Here is a 17,295-nt window from a genome sequence, read left to right on the forward strand (position 1 = left end):
TAATGATTGAAACAGTGGCCCTACCGCGGTTGTTTGACAGCTACAATGTCACGATCGCAATCATCTCTGATTGGTTAATGCTCGCTCACTATTGGCCACAATGCATTGTTGCAACAAGAATCGCACAAATTTAGCCAATCAGAACAATTGAGATTGTAATAATGATTGATGCAGGTTTTAGACAATCGCCCTGCTGTAGGGCAACGAGTGTTTTTTGAGTGACTACACTCCACAGGGAGGAACCCTGTGGAGTGTAGTCACTCAAAAAACATAGTGTTCCTGCAGGTGTTTAGAAACCGTAGTCAGCAGAAAATATTGTAAGTTTAGAGATTTCAGCTTCGTAGAGCATTGTCTCTGTCAATTATACCTATGTGACGTTTTTGTCGGTTTATACGACAGAGACAATGCTCTATGAAACCGCTCGCGAATGCTCTCTTTCTAAGGGTCTATCTACAATATTTTCCGCTGGGTACTGTGACTTTAACCCGCTTATTGCATTAAGAGCGAATAGTACGATTGACATATACAAATTTTTGCAAAAATCTCGATAGTGGAGCTGTACCACTAAGTTATCAATCGTAAAACATCGTACATTATTTAAATATTACGGTTTTTTCATAGTTTCCAACCCTATCTATGTCTATCAATGTCTATACCTCACCTGTGTCATCTGTGTCATCAGTCATGTCATCTAAAGATTAAAAAATAAAAATTTCGCTTTGTAATGGAGTGTTGCTGATTGTTCCATTTTATTTTAATTTTATACAATAAATAAAAACTAAAACAATTAGTTTCTAAAGGAAAGAGTGTGACAATGGTAAGGTATATCACAGAATTCATTAATGCTATTCCCCGTCCATTGTAAAATATCATTTAAAATGTTTTCGTTAGGGTCAAAATCAATCGGGGAGTGGAAGCGGTGGAGACAAGAAAGACGACAAGGATAAGAAAAAGAAGTATGAGCCTCCAATTCCTACCAGGGTTGGAAAGAAGAAGCGTAAAGCGAAGGGGCCTGATGCCGCTCTGAAGCTGCCTCAAGTGACGCCACACACGCGTTGCAGGCTCAAGTTGTTGAAGCTAGAAAGAATCAAGGATTACTTGCTCATGGAAGAAGAATTCATTCGTAATCAAGAAAGACTTAAGCCCCAGGAGGAGAAAATTGAAGAGGAAAGGTCTAAGGTATGGAACTGAAAACTATGAAGTCATGACTTTTACAATTTTCTTTGTGCTAACATGTTCTCAAGTAGATGAAACCCGCAACTTTGTCTGCGTGATGTACTTTTTGAAATACCTTAGATTTTCTGAAATAAAAGGTTCATTCTCAGGGATGCAAGCTATTGCTGTACAAATTTCTTAAAATCTGTTAAGTTATGGCCACTAATATAGACAAATAGACACACTTTGTCATTTATAATAAATAAGGATTTATTTGTAGGTTGATGACCTGAGAGGGACGCCCATGTCTGTGGGCACACTGGAAGAAATCATAGATGACAATCATGCTATAGTGTCAACATCAGTAGGCAGTGAGCACTATGTCAGCATCCTGTCCTTTGTGGACAAAGATCAGCTGGAGCCTGGCTGCTCAGTTTTATTAAACCATAAGGTAATTATTATGCATCATATCTAGCTTTGGCTCTTAGTGAAGGTATGAGTGAGCCTACATTGGCTCTCCGGCTATACTTCCTGAAGTCCTTGCTGAACTGGGTGGCCTGCTTGGATACTGGAGTGAGCTTAGCTGGCTGGAGTGATCTGGTGGAGAGCTGCACCAGTGGTCTTACATACAGCAGAGGGCTAAGTCTAAGTGCAAAAAAGAAACTCATGACAAAAAGAAGAAGAAGAAAAAGTGATTAGTGTCTGAAACTGATCGCCTCTTGATACTTAATGTGTTTGAACATGTTATTGTTACATGTGACAGCACACACTTAAAATTATCTAGAATCTGGATTCTAAATTCTAAACATTTTATATGAAGCAGTGTATGCTTCACCGTGCCGTGTTCATTCCGCAACGCGCTAGCATAAATCATCCATTAAATAGCTTTTATTTAATTAAATTCGACAGGTCCATGCAGTGGTTGGTGTGCTGGGTGACGACACAGACCCCATGGTGTCTGTCATGAAACTAGAGAAGGCTCCACAAGAGACTTACGCTGATATTGGAGGGCTAGACACTCAGATCCAAGAAATCAAGGTAGAAAATACTTTACAGATCAAGATTCGTTATTTCCCCTTGCCTGTTTATATAATCCTATGTGGTACCAACATTAAATGGCTCAACTTGATTTTGTTATGGGGTTATTCATGAGGCAGATCAATAAATTTCTGAAAAGCCTGCAATGCACTGGCAGTTCCTCTGGTGCTGCAAATGTTCATGGGCGGCAGTCATCCCTTAACATCAGGTGTCCCACCTACATTTGCTTGATATATAAATTTAAAAAAACCTGATGCTGTTGCCTGCAATTTCACTGCATAGAAATGTTGTTTTTTCTTGAGACTAAGGTTCTTAGTTAAAAGCAGCCCATTTCCATTTTTGGATTGCAAACTATTTCAGCCCTAAATGTCACAATTAATCAAACAGTAAAATATAATAAGTCCCATTAAGATACTTATCTGGTGATACTAGTTAGACAGATAGATATTTAAGTAGATTGTTTGTTTTTGTACAGGAATCAGTAGAGTTGCCCCTCACCCACCCAGAGTATTATGAAGAGATGGGCATCAAACCTCCGAAAGGTGTCATTCTTTATGGACTTCCTGGCACAGGCAAGACCTTGCTGGCCAAGGCAGTTGCTAACCAGACATCTGCAACATTCCTAAGAGTGGTTGGCTCAGAACTGATTCAGAAATATTTGGTAAGTTGTGTACTTGTTACTTATGTCCGAGATTGAAATATTTGAGGAAATTTTTGCCACCTTTTGCTCATACCTACTATATCTAAATCAAATAGTATTTATGATCAGAAACACACTACAAGCATCTTTCTCAGCATCTCAAGCAGGTTCCATTACAAAAAAATTTAAAAGTGTTCACTGTTCATGAACAAATAATTTGCGTTTAAAACTTTTAAAGTAGAATACCATATCAAGTGGGGTATCATATCAAAAGGCTTTACCTGTAAATACATTCTAAAACAGATTTTTATGCATAATAGTTTTTGATTCATCATGCAAAATGTCGAAAAATATGTCTGTAGTATGGAACCCTCGCTGCGAGAGTCTGACTCGCACTTGGCCGTTTTCAACTTCAACAATATAAAACTTTATTTAATAAATTTTGTCAACAGGGTGATGGTCCAAAGCTAGTCCGCGAACTGTTCCGCGTGGCGGAGGAGCATGCGCCATCCATAGTGTTCATAGATGAAATTGATGCTGTGGGTACAAAACGGTATGTATCATTCACATTACATAGGAGGCGCTTATCAAACAGATTGTATTCAAGTTTTCATCAGTGGGGGTGTCTACAATTTATATGACAAGGATCCTTCAAGATCACTTTCGAAGATGCGTGTATGTGACAAGATTAGATGATGCCCACGACTCTGATTCTGGGAAAAAAGATGTGGAAAAAGGAAGGGAAAAGACAGAACTGACACTTTCACATTTATAATATACTAGCTTATGCTCGCGACTTTGTCCGCATAGACCACACAAATTTCAAACCCCTGTTTCATCCTCTTAAGGGTTGAATTTTCAAAAACCCTTTCTTAGCGGATGCCTACGTCATAATAGCTATCTGCATGCCAAATTTCAGCCTGATCCATCCAGTAGTTTGAGCTGTGCATTGATAGATCAGTCAGTCAGTCACCTTTTCCTTTTATATATTTAGAAGTATGAATTAGGAATTGTTTATTATATAACCTAATTATTGAATCTCATCATTATTGATGTTACAGTTATGACTCGAACTCTGGAGGTGAGAGAGAAATTCAAAGAACTATGTTGGAGCTCCTGAATCAGCTTGATGGATTTGACTCTAGGGGTGATGTTAAAGTAAGTAAATGCAACTTGCATGCTACCTATTTTATGTTGATGTACAGTTGTTGTTAGGACTTGCAGAGACTTTTCTAGCGTAGTAATGCTAGAAACGTCTCTGCAAGTTCTAACAACAACTGTACAAAGCTTCAACTCAGTGAGATTATTGATATCTTGACTATTATTTATTTTAGGTGATCATGGCGACAAACAGGATAGAAACATTGGACCCAGCTCTCATTCGTCCCGGTCGTATTGACAGGAAGATAGAATTCCCTCTGCCAGATGAGAAAACAAAGCGAAGGATCTTTACAATTCACACATCAAGAATGACCCTCGCAGATGATGTTAACCTGTCGGAGCTTATCATGTCGAAGGATGATCTTTCTGGTGCAGATATAAAGGTAACGCCTCTAGACTTACCAGTTACTACAGTGCGACAAGGCTCTCTTGGCACTTGAATGACATTGACAGGGGAGCGCTGTTGGAGAACAAAGGCTTAGAATATACTAACAAGAACAAAGGGGACACTTGACGGCAACGTTAGTTCCGATTTTCGCTACACTACACTTTCGTTACAGACACTACTGTAGTTTGACAGCTACAGTGTGACAATCATCTTGATTGGCTGACTTGGCTAAAGTGAAGAAAGACTACGAAAATAAGGAATGACCTGAAAAATTCCAAACTTTGCATTTGGAAAGAAATTCTTAAATATTTTATTCAAGTTATCTTTAATTATTATTTTTTGAAGTCTATCTTATTAATATTTGAAGAACTCATACAATTTGGCATAAAATAAAATTCATGCTGAATGGATGTTCTCTCTCCGGTCGTTCCTTCATTGCTGAAGATCGTGGTCCTGGCAAACTGCCCTCGAATGGCTTATCTGTTTCCATCGGCTTCTGTCGGTGGCCATTTCTACAATGTGATGAAATCCACACCTGCTGGACTCCTTTAGCTGGTCGGACCACCTAGTTGGTGAGCGGCCTCTCGGTCTTTTGCCCTCAGTGTTGCCCGTCACTATGAGCTTTTCTAAGCTGTCGTCCCCCCACCGTATGAAGTGGCCGAAATATGAGAGTAATCGTTGGTAACATATGGAGGAGAGTCGAGCAGTGATCCCGAGTTGCGAAAGGATAGACACGTTTGTGCGCTTGGCAGTCCACGGAATCCGTAGCATCCTCCTCCAGCACCACATTTCAAACGCATCTATTCTTTGCCTTTCTCTTGCTTTGATAGTCCATGTCTCTACTCCATACATAAAAATTGGGAAGATTAAGGCACGAACGAGACGGGTCTTGGTTTTGAGTGATATGCCTCTGTTCTTCCAAATCCCAATTAATCTTGTCATGGCATTTTTCGCCATCGCAATGCGTCTCTTTATCTCTGGCACACAACTGCCATCATTGCAAATTTGGGATCCAAGGTAGATGTAATTCTCTACGACATCCACAGATGGTATTATATTACAGTTGGACAGCTTACAGACAGAATGGATGTTAATCCAACGTTTTTCCCATGTAGGCTTCAAATGCAATTTTTTGGCAAGAATTTTGCACATGGCCCGCTCACTACTGAGACAGGTCTGCTCTCAAAATTGGTTTGGCCAGTGTCAAACCAAGTACGGATTGGCATATATGTTCACATATTATACTATATATATATATATTATTATAAAATTAATATTTGTTTCTTTTTAGGCTATTTGTACTGAAGCAGGGTTGATGGCCTTAAGAGAGCGACGTATGAAGGTTACTAATGAAGACTTCAAGAAGTCCAAGGAGAGTGTCCTTTATCGGAAGAAGGAAGGCACCCCAGAAGGCCTCTATCTTTAATTTCATTTTTTACACAATATGTTTTCTAGGATTGAATCTATTCAAATTATTAATCTACATCTAACAATAAAATAATAGAGGGAAAATTCTAGAATATAATAGAATTATTAATGTTAACGTCTACGAAATAAAATTATTGAACACAAAGTTTGGAAGTTTCATTTTTCGTACAAAAAACAGGCCGAAGTGAGAAAGAATTTCCGAGACCTTGGATGAATACCGAGATCCAGAGACTTCCATTTTTGAAAGTCAGTTAAAAATGAAAATCGCTTGGAAAATCGATATTCAATAACATCGATTAAAAATAGCTTTTGGCCAAGCTACACTCGTCGAGCTTCTAAAATCTTAAAAACATTAAAAAGTAAGAACTTGGAGCTGTACACAACAATAGCCAAGAAACTAAAAAAAATCTATGGTTCATGTCAATTTTTTTAAATTTGTTTTACGGCTCTGGATTCTAACCATTTTGAGCCTGTTAATGTCAAAGTCATTATTTTTTGACATTGACGGATGGACGTGAACGAATTTTGCATTTTTTGCTTCCAAATAATGAAAAGCTTTGGATTGTGAATGTTGAATTTTGACTGCTGTTTGTGGAGAAATAAAGTCAATATAGTGGGTTAATATGTTAACCACATTAAAAATAGTTTATGAATGAGTAATACCGGTAGCGACACAGAGGCGACCGAGCACACTGCACTCATGGATGGCCACATAGCCGAAGCCCGTCCCGATCGCGAAGTCGCTGATCGGATTGCGAGGAAGCGCAAAACAACAAAGCCCGACACGCAGCGGAATTATGGTGTAGGTGGATACTTTCGCGATAAATGCCATGCGTTTGGTTTTAGTCATCAAGTGACTAATGTATCACATAGTTATTCTCTACAAGTATTTTAGTTTACACATATCAGGTCTGAATAGTGCTACAATTGTATTATTGAAATAAAAATGCATAATTGTCTAAAGTTGTATTGAACTTTTCTTAACTTTTTACCATGGCTTTAATACTTCCTGAATTTAAACTATAATTTGTAATAATATGTATTATTTAGCAAAATTAAGTATCTTGACTTCTAAACTAAAAACTAGCAATATTATTGTGAATGCTAAGTACTTTGCTAATAATTAAGCACCTAAGTTTAACAGCTACAGTGATGATCACAATTAGGTACTTTGCAGATACCATTAACAATAGCAGATTTGAAGATTATTATAAATTAATTTAAAAACAATAATTGCAATAGTCATAATGTGATTATAACAACTTTGTAGCTAATCTGGTAGGCTGACTATCCTCATCAAAGTTTGGGTAGTGAGACTTAAGTGCAGAAGACGATTTACTCTTAAAATTTGTAAATTAACAATTTCAGAGTGTGGAGCCATCAGAAGGAATGTCGAGTGCAGTGGGCAGCTCAGGTCAGAACCCTCCGGAGCCACCGACAGAACCTCAAATAGAGGAGCTAGAGCTCAAATATGGAGCTAGGCATGTCATTAAACTCTTTGTGCCAGTCACCTTGTGTATGATTGTCGTAGTTGCCACCATCTCTTCAATCAGCTTCTATTCTGTAAAAGATGTATACCTGTAAGTCCTTTTTCATCTTTACTACTATGAAAATTTTATAATTTGTCTTTTTGCATGCATCAAATCAAATAGACAGACATAGTCAGACTTAAATACTGGTTTTAACCAGTTTGTTATTTTTATTTGACCAAAATTATTCCACTAGACCCTAAAAAAACATCCAACTATTAGTATGGATACATTCTCACTGTACAACGACTGCACTTACAAAATAAAATATCAAATAAATTGATTGACTAACAAAGATAAAAAATTATAGTTTAAACAGTTTTTAAATCTTAAGCTTTTTGAATTTCAGAGCCTATACTCCATTTCATGAAGAAAGTCCGTATGCAGTGACTAAAGTGTGGAATGCCTTAGCCAACTCTATGATCTTGTTGTGTGTGATAGCCCTGATGACAGTTCTGCTCATAGTGCTGTACAAGAAGAGATGTTACAAAGTGATACACGGATGGCTCATCCTGTCCTCACTGATGTTGTTGTTCCTGTTCTCATACTTGTATATAGAGTAAGTGAACATTTCTCTTAATTTGTTTAGAATAGCTTGAGACCAATATATTTTCTCATTCCTTCCATCTGATTGCATAATATAATTTATACTAAAAGTAAATAAAAGTCTGTGTTGTTTCAGAGGCATTTTGCATACTTTCTAAGTCATCATTTGCACATGATGACGTAATGTCAGTCGTCCATTGTGAGCTCTATCTAGTGTGAATGTGAAGTCAGACTGCATTTTTTCTTCACTATACTGACAATATGCTGTAGCTACATAGCTAGTCTGCATTTGTGACATGTAGTAGCATAGTATGATATAGACACATCAGCAAAAGCTGCTTAGTTAATCTATATATATAAAAGGAAAAGGTGACTGACTGAATGACTGACTGACTGACTGACTGATCTATCAACGCACAGCTCAAACTACTGGACGGATTGGGCTGAAATTCGGCATGCAGATAGCTATTATGACGTAGGCATCCGCTAAGAAAGGATTTTTGAAAATTCAACTCCTAAGGGGGTGAAATAGGGGTTTGAAATTTTGTAGTCCACGCGGACGAAGTCGCGAGCATAAGCTAGTTATAAATAATAATAATAGTAAAATAATAGCTTATTGTCAGTGTATCAACAAAAAGTTGATTTTATGTGGAAAATCAGTAAACTGCATAATGGTCACTCACAATTGACTGCTGACAATAATATGTTAGGTGGGAACATGCACTAATTAATAACATTGGTTTATTCATTGTTATGTTTCAGAGAGGCTTTAAGAGCATACAACATACCTATGGACTATATAACATTATACTTTGTGATGTGGAACTTTGGTGTGGTGGGCATGATAGTGATCCACTGGAAGGGGCCTCTGCTCCTGCAGCAGGCGTACCTCATATTTATTGCCGCGCTGATGGCCCTGGTGTTTATCAAGTACCTGCCGGAGTGGACCACTTGGGCTGTGCTTGCTGTTATTTCTATATGGGGTATGTAGTATTTCATCTTAAAAGTCCTGACTCATCACACCCAGCCCAAACCCTTGGCACATAGGTTCCTTTATTATGTAGACAAGAAATAAGGTCCGAAATTCCTACAGGATTTAAACTTTCGCTTTTAAGTTGCCTTGTACTTAAATAGCAAGTTACCATCACTAATAACTATTTTCAGAATTTTCCGGATGAACTTGTGGACCCATAAGCTAACTTCAAATTTATTTTAAAGTATGAATGCTCATAAACTAATAAATTTTGTTATACATGTTATTAGTACCCTTATTATAAATGCGAAAGTGTGTTTGTTTGTTGGTTTGTCCTTCAATTACGTCGCAATGGTGCAACAGATTGACGTGATTTTTTTCATGGATATAGATTGAGACCTGAGAGTGATATAGGCTACTTTTTATCGCGGAAAATCAAAGAGTTCCCACGGGATTTTTAAAAAACCTAATTCGCGGCCGGACAAAGTCGCGAGCATCAGCTCGTTTGGTATAAATTTCTTAGATAGTTTAAATGAACACTATTGTTTACTATTTCAGATTTGATAGCAGTGCTAACACCAAAGGGGCCTCTGAGGATATTAGTGGAAACAGCCCAAGAGAGGAATGAGCCAATATTTCCTGCCTTAATTTATTCATGTGAGTATAATTTTAATAATTCCTTTTTAAGGCCGGATTGCATTAAAGTCAAAATACTGTCTATGCCGCGACGCGCAGCAACGCGCTGTACAGCGTCGTCCTAGTGTAACATGTACCACACTAAATGATTAAAATATTATTTTGACGCTATGTGCCGCGCTGTGTAGCGCTGCGCAGCACCGCTGTAATGCAGTCCAACCTTTCCTGCTAAAATTTAAAGTTCCTCTAAACAGTTGGCAGTTAACTCCTCTCTCTCTGCTTGCTGCTGAGAAAGGGTTTAGGCCATAGTCCAGCACGCTGCACATAGACTTTTGAGAACATTGTGGAGAACTTAGGCATGTAGGTTTTCTAACCATGTATCCCTTCACCTAAAGCAAATGATATTTAATTGCTTAAACCACACATAACTTCCAAAATTAGAGGCCTGAAATCAAATCCTGGAACAAAACTTCCTAGAACGGCTATATTTGAGTTGACAAGCTTCATTATTTCGTTCAAAACTGTAAAATTGCAACAGTTAAACCATAATTTCACCAGTTATATACTATCTAAGGATTTAGTATAGAAAAATGAGCCGTGTATGTGTATAATGTTGTATTGTGTGCCTCAGCGACCGTGATGTACTGCGTGGCGACGGCGGGTGCGGGTGGAGGCGGCGGGGGCAGCGGCGGGGGCAGCGGTGCGGGTAGTGCGGGTGGGGGGGATGGTGAGCCGCGGCCGCGGGAGCTACGCCCTCTCAACCCGCGAGACGCCGGAGCCGGTGTGTTCTCTGACTACATGCATACACTATGTTTACACTAACAAACTGATTCACTACTTTACTAATACTATCCCTTTATTATAACACATACAATAGTTTATGTTCGTAACACGCACATATCTAAATATATGAAAGGAAAAGGTTACCAGAGTACCAGTGCCAGTACTGTTGCCAATGCAAGCACGTTGCATATTGTAACTAAGCCAGGTTCTCAGATATGTCCGATGGGTTATAATGGTGATGTATGCAAGGTCGAGATGGCAATCTGAGAGGGAACGCCCCACACACCCGCACAGCCTCCGCGCTAACCCGGTGCGGTCGAGCGTGGGTGACGTGCGGGTTCCCATCTCATACCCCGATTGCTATCTCAACCTGTCGCGGACTATACTTCCATTACATAATGCATTTCGTCTAATAACAATTTCATAAAATCACCTCCATGCTGCATATCCATCTCGTCTTTCTCTGTGGATATAGAAGTTTCACTTCAAAAATTCTTGTATCATAAATAGAATCCCGCGCACCCCGCGCGGGTCGGCCCCGCGAGGGCGAGGGCGGGTTCGACGAGGCTTGGCAGACACGCGCGAGTGGTGGCGCGGCTCCGAGGCGCCTGCGCGTGGAGGGGGACGGCTCGGCGCCTGCTCACTACGTCACGCGCGTCGAACGCCCGCAGCCGCCGCCGCAGGAGTTGGAGGAGGAGAGTGAGTATAAGCAGCAGTAAGCAGTAGAAAAAATTTGTGTCTGACGGTGCGCGTCAGACTACGAAGACGTGTTGTAACTTGTAATCAATGTGGGAAGCAGAAACTGTGATACGACTGAACCTTTGCCACACCTAACAAAAGTCCATCATCATCGTGATCAACCCATCGCCAGCCTACTACCAAACGCAGGTCTCCTCTCAGAATAAGAAGGGCTTAGTCCATCGTCCAGCACACTGGCCAAGTGCAGATTGGCAAACTTCATGAGAATATTATGGAGAACTCAGCCATGCAAGTTTCCTCAGGATGTTTTCCTTTACAGTTAAAGCTAGTGATTATTGCGTCAAACACACAACTTCGAAAAGTTAAAAGGGGATCGAAGCCTGGACCCCCACCAGGAGGCAGACATCTTAACCTTAACCACTAGGCCTTAATCACTGCTTTATTATAGAGACTAGCTGATGCCCACGACTTCATGGATTTAGGTTTTTACATATTCCTTGATTTCCCAGGATAAAAAGTAGCCTTTGTCACTCTCCAGGTCTCCCAGGTCAGGTCCCTTGCAAAAAATCACGTGGATCCGTTGCTCCGTTGCGACGTGATTGAAGGACAAATACACTTTCGCATGTATAATATGGGTACTGATTACCTCTTTATATTAGTATAGATTACTAAGGTTTAATTATTCCTATTCGTTTTAGAGGGTGTCAAGCTGGGTTTGGGAGACTTCATCTTCTACAGCGTGCTAGTCGGTAAGGCGAGCTCGTACGGAGACTGGAACACCACACTTGCCTGCTTCGTAGCAATACTTATTGTGAGTATTACCCATACTATAGTGACGTGTCTCTTAACTGATGATAACTTACAATCTACTCGTATCTTTCTAAAATAATGTAACTCTGTGACAAAGTGTTTACTAAATAAATAATAATAGTACAGTTATACAAACTACCACTTTTGTAAGTTACTCTGATATATCAACGCAGAAAACTTATTTTGAGAATGGCGCGAAAATATCTCGGCCAATAGCGCGCCTCCGTCGCCCGCTACTGGTTGTTGCCTATGCGCCATGATTAGTACGCGTGAATTATGAGCGAGATAGCACGCGTGTCTGTTGTTCTTGTGTTCAAATCTTAATGTCAAGCAATAAGGTCTATATTTCATTGGTGATTTAGGCGTTAGATTGCGCTTTTCTGCGCAAACGAATATTTGCCGATGCTATTTATAAAAGTGAGTACAGTACGCGGCAGAAAATAATGTACATGGACCTTTAAAAAGAGCAGATTTGAAGAGCATTGACTCTGCCCTTGAGATCCACAAAACGTCATATAGGGTGAGTGACAGAAATGTCATTTAAAAGGCCGATGTACATCATTTTCTGCCGCGTACTGTACTGTACGTCGTCATTGCGGAGTGAACCTTCTGTACCTGGAAGGTAGCTACTATTAAGTATTTTGTGGTGTAGCGCTTGAAGTGTATGTCTGGTTGCTGCAGGGCCTGTGCCTCACGCTGCTGCTGCTCGCGATCTTCAAGAAGGCGCTGCCCGCGCTGCCCATCTCCATCACGTTCGGGCTCATCTTCTACTTCGCCACGCGCTGGGTAGTCAAACCCTTCGCGGACGCGCTCTCCGCCGACCAAGTGTTCATTTAGTACCTCGAGGTAACACTATCCATCATTGGACTGAAGCCACACGATGCGTTGCGGTGCCGCCCGCTGTGGATTTGAGTATTGCGTACACGGGCACTGCGTTGCCGCTCCGGCAGAGAGTGCTCCCCTCCCCACCTCGTCGGTCCCAAATCCGTTGTGCGTGCGGTGCGGCGCCGCACGACGTCGTAAGAGCGGGGGCACACGACGGGGGCGTCGTCTTACATAGAAATATCTGTGGCATGTCACACGATGCGCTCCGACGCCGCACCGGACTTGCAACCACCGATACGAGGCGGGGAGGGGTGAATGCGTTGCGACGTCGGTGCGGCAACGCTCAGTTGTTTTTATTAACAGACTGTCCAACGCTGCTACGGCGCCGCTGCGACATAACAACGTTGCGGCGCCGCACCGCTCGTGTGCCCGCTGATACGGTGAAATCTTTGCGGTGCGGGCAACGCATCGTGTGCCCCCAGTCTAACGTATCGTGTGGCATGGTACAGCGACTTCTTTGTAGGATGACGCATCGCCAACGCAACGCATCGTGTGGCTTTATTCTTAAGCTTAACTTAAGAATAAAGCCACACAAAGGTTTTAAACTGTAGCATACAGGTCATAGAGGCATAAAATCACTGCTTACCCAAGCTGTAATAACTGAATACTTATTTTTCATCACGATCATACTAATATTATACTTTTAATATTATAAAGGCGATAGGTTGTATTTGTGTGAGTGTGTGTGTGTTTGTTACTCTTTTACGCAAAAACCACTGGTCGGATTTGGTTGTTTGTAATGAAGATAGATGATTATGACCTTGATTAACACATAGGCAACTTTGTATCCCGGAAAATCAGAGTTCCCACGGGATTACTAGAAAATCTATATCCACGCGGCAAAGACGCAGGCATATCAGCTAGTGACTAAATAAGTTCCGACCTAAATGCCTACCGTAGCTTCACATATGTGCTCGCCACTGTTTTTAAAAACTGTGTTAGCTAGTTAAGTTACAGGAACTACAATTTAAAAGCAAATATGCCGCTCCCATTGTTATGTCTTTGTATAACCCGTGCGCATTAACATGGCACCTGGCTCAAAAACAACCCTCCTCCCGCTTCCCCGCTCTTGATCCGATCAGCCGTTGTGTAATGTGGTTGAGTAACAAACATCCATCCATTTAAATAATAATAAATTAAAAAAAATTAAAAAATATATATATATTTTATTTTATTTTGCACTCAGTACTTTAAACGTCATTCATTCGCGCCAGGTGCAATGTTAATTCGCACGGGTAGTAGCATATTACACGTATCACGTATGGCACTAATCGCTCTCTGTTTCGTCCCGACACTCCACAGTATAATATAATGCTGACGCCAGATAAAATTAATCAGCCAATAAAAATATAATTGGACTGAAAATGTTTTCTTAGGTTAAAGTTATTAACTAATTGAGGCAATGTAGATATTATTATTATATTATAGTTATACGAGAAACATAGTAAAATTGTAATGCAATAAAGGTTGACAGTTGACACCAATAAAACTTAATGTAAGTCCCGCAAATTGCTATTACGCTGGAACCATGTCTCATTAACATCGAAATGACGTCATTTTGACGTCATTCAGCCGAAATAAATATATATCATCAGCTCGAAACTTCAGTAGGGCGATTGTCTAAAACCTGCATCAATCATTATTACAATCTCAATTGTTCTGATTGGCTGAATTTGTGCGATTCTTGTTGCAACAATGTATTGTGGCCAATAGTGAGCGAGCATTAACCAATCAGAGATGATTGCGATCGTGACATTGTAGCTGTCAAACAACCGCGGTAGGGCCACAGTCTAGTGCTGACGGCACTAAAATGGCGGCCACGCTCATTAGCAATTTGCGGGACTTATTTGCTAGCGTGTACAATGTACATAGGTAACAATATGTAGACAGTTCCCATCTGATGTAGATATTATGCTGAAAGTAAGGGTACACATAACGCGACGCGATCCATTGAAACGTTATAGATGTCACACGTTGTACACGATGTACACGATGTGTTTCACGAAGACTGTTTGGTTATGTATGTGTGAGTGCACATACACACCTTGTTGTAGTGTGAGTGACGGTCAGTTTCGACCGCGACGAGTTTCACGTGACGCACACAAATGCGTTAACGCTTATCGGTACACTAACTACCTACTAACAATACGCGGCAGAAAGTAATCTTGTACCATCGGCCATTACAATGACATTTCGGCTTTGTAGAGCGTTGTCTCTGTCACTCATCACGTTTTGTCGATCTCAACGACAGAGACAATGCTCTACAAATCTGCTATCTCCTTCTTAAGGTTACTTCAGAGGCGGAATAAATGTCGATAGCACCCTAATAGGCAAGCACATCATAGGTGCCTCTCTAGCAGCCATATTTAAATTTTTACTAACTTCGAAAGAACGAGGAATCGTCTCATTGCGTAGCTCGTAGTTGGTGATTATATTTATTTACTAGCTGATGCCCGCGACTTCGTCCGTGTCGATTTCTCTTTTTGAAACTCTAGTTTTCCAGGATAGAGAGTAGCCTATGTCCTTCCCCGGGATGCAAGCTATCTCTGTACCAAATTTCATCAAAATCGGTTCAACGGATGGGCCGTGAAAAGCTAGCAGACAGACAGACAGACACACTTTCGCATTTATAATATTAGTATGGATGTGAACGAGTGAAGAACATCACGTCATGACTCATGACACTTTGCTATACTAAACAAGAGGCAGTTTCGATCACTCCAAGATAATATTAGTAGGGATAATTAGGTAGGCCAGGTAATGGAACTCTACAATAAATGATCGCCCGCGCCCCTTCGTAATCTCGCGCTCCTAGGCACGTGCCTAGTTTGCTTTAGGGATAATCTGCCTCTGGGTTACCTACATTACTTTCTGCCGCGTACTGTACAACCAAGGCTGAGCAGTCATCGTGAAATAGAATATTTTTACACGGATCTTTACAAGGATTGATGCCTTTAATAAAAGGAATGAGTTGTCAGTAGCCGCGTTCACACCAATATAAGTATCGTATTGAATGCTGCATGCGTTGTACAGTAGCCGGCAGGAAATATTGTACGTAGACTATTAGAAAGAGGTTTTAACTTCGTAGAGCGTTGTCTCTGTCACTCATGTGACGTTTTGTCGATCTCAACGACAGAGACAACGCTCTACAAAGCAATATACAATACTTCCAGCCGGGTACTGTAGATTTTCGTCACAAATTCGAATCTTTTGTCCACGTTATGACGTCCACATACTCCAGGTCTTTATCTATACCCGTGGAAAAAATCACGTCAATCCGTGGCTCCGTGATCGAAGAACAAACCAACAAACAAACACACTTTCGCATTTATAATAAGAGCGTAATAATATGTCTATGGTATGATGTCATAGGTGCCGACGTTGTTAGTGTGTCCGCGGCTTAAAGAGAATATTATTGTGTTGCTTTTTGACGGAATAACGTATCTCGGCGCGATAAAATTTCCAATATAATACTCTGGACTGCTAGGTTGTAGAAACTTCATCCACTTGTGGTATACTTACCTACAATAATACTTTTAATTGTAAAAAAAGGAATTTTAGGTCCTTAATTGTGACTAATTCTTTTGTACACAATCTCTAAACTTAACTAAATTGACAGGTATTAATCTTGTGTTATCCTTTTCTGCATGGAGCATTATAATAAGAATTGTACTAAAATAACAGGTCCAAATGTAATGGTTTCCTTCGCCTTCCCTGCGGGAAACGATAGCATCTAGATTCAGACCTGTTAATTTAGTTTAGAGACAGGGTATTAGCCACATTGAAGGACAGCAATTCTAAGTTTACGTTATCACGTCAAAAAGCTTTGTTTGTTGCATAAATTATTTGATATTTGGAAAGAGAACTTGAGATAGTGGTTAGCTAGATGAAATTTATAAGTTTCTGTAACAAAACTAAAAATATCAAATAAAGTATAAATATTATTATGCAAGTAGTACTAAGTACACGTTAAGAAATTGTAAAGTTTTCTACAGTGTAGAAATTCCTGAAAAAATATAGCTTAATTTTTTTAGGATACCTATCGCAAAACGCATATGCTCTTTCAATTTCGCGTTTAGTTGCTGTTTGTATTTATTTCATAAAATTAAATTATTGACATTCCAAAAGACCATTGCGGCCAATTCTGTTGTAGATAATCTCTAAACTAAATTATTGAAAATTCTAAATCTTTATAATATTACTTCAGAGATTGTGTATAACAGAATTGGCCACAATTTATAGTTAATTTATTATACTTTGTTTTATTTTGAAATAATAATGGTGTGTTTAGTTAGCATAATAACTTGGCTGTATACAAAGGTTTCTTGTATAATAATTTGATTGCCTACCTACTTTGTAATTTGTTTAATAAATACAATTTACGGTTAAAATGATGTGTTTAATTTCAGTAAAGCGTATGGTACGTAGGCGGCAAGAAATATTGTACATCGAACTTTAGAATGAGATTTCGGCTTTGTGGAGCCTCGACTCTTGTCACTCATACCTATGTGACGTTTTATCGGTCTCAACGACAGACAACGCTCTAGGAAACCGCTATCTCTTTCTAAAGGTCGATGTACAATATTTTCTGCCGCGTACTGTATTGTATTTTGTACTGTCGTGA

The 17,295-nt window shown here is 39.9% G+C and overlaps 2 protein-coding genes across 3 annotated transcripts; both read left to right on the forward strand.

Annotated features, from left to right (window-relative positions):
- Positions 1 to 662: 662 nt before the first annotated feature.
- On the forward strand, positions 663 to 5,955 carry Rpt2 (26S proteasome regulatory subunit Rpt2). Its single transcript, XM_069504746.1, has 9 exons — positions 663 to 817; positions 892 to 1,179; positions 1,436 to 1,606; positions 2,065 to 2,193; positions 2,669 to 2,854; positions 3,286 to 3,386; positions 3,895 to 3,991; positions 4,168 to 4,377; positions 5,674 to 5,955. The coding sequence occupies exons 1-9, from the start codon at positions 815 to 817 to the stop codon at positions 5,806 to 5,808; spliced, it is 1,320 nt and encodes a 439-aa protein (XP_069360847.1). The 5' UTR covers positions 663 to 814; the 3' UTR covers positions 5,809 to 5,955.
- A 364-nt stretch (positions 5,956 to 6,319) lies between these two features.
- Psn (presenilin) lies at positions 6,320 to 17,056 on the forward strand. 2 transcript variants are annotated; one of them, XM_069504429.1, is made up of 9 exons: positions 6,320 to 6,612; positions 7,179 to 7,390; positions 7,689 to 7,898; positions 8,648 to 8,868; positions 9,417 to 9,515; positions 10,126 to 10,275; positions 10,788 to 10,976; positions 11,675 to 11,787; positions 12,468 to 17,056. In XM_069504429.1, the coding sequence occupies exons 1-9, from the start codon at positions 6,463 to 6,465 to the stop codon at positions 12,621 to 12,623; spliced, it is 1,500 nt and encodes a 499-aa protein (XP_069360530.1). In that variant the 5' UTR covers positions 6,320 to 6,462; the 3' UTR covers positions 12,624 to 17,056. The 2 variants fall into 2 exon arrangements, with proteins under 2 accessions (XP_069360530.1, XP_069360531.1); XM_069504430.1 differs by lacking the exon at positions 6,320 to 6,612 and adding an exon at positions 6,851 to 6,869.
- The last annotated feature ends 239 nt before the right edge of the window (positions 17,057 to 17,295 follow it).

Source organism: Maniola hyperantus, chromosome 18 (assembly GCF_902806685.2).
Source record: "Maniola hyperantus chromosome 18, iAphHyp1.2, whole genome shotgun sequence".
Taxonomy (NCBI): Eukaryota; Metazoa; Arthropoda; class Insecta; order Lepidoptera; family Nymphalidae; genus Maniola; species Maniola hyperantus.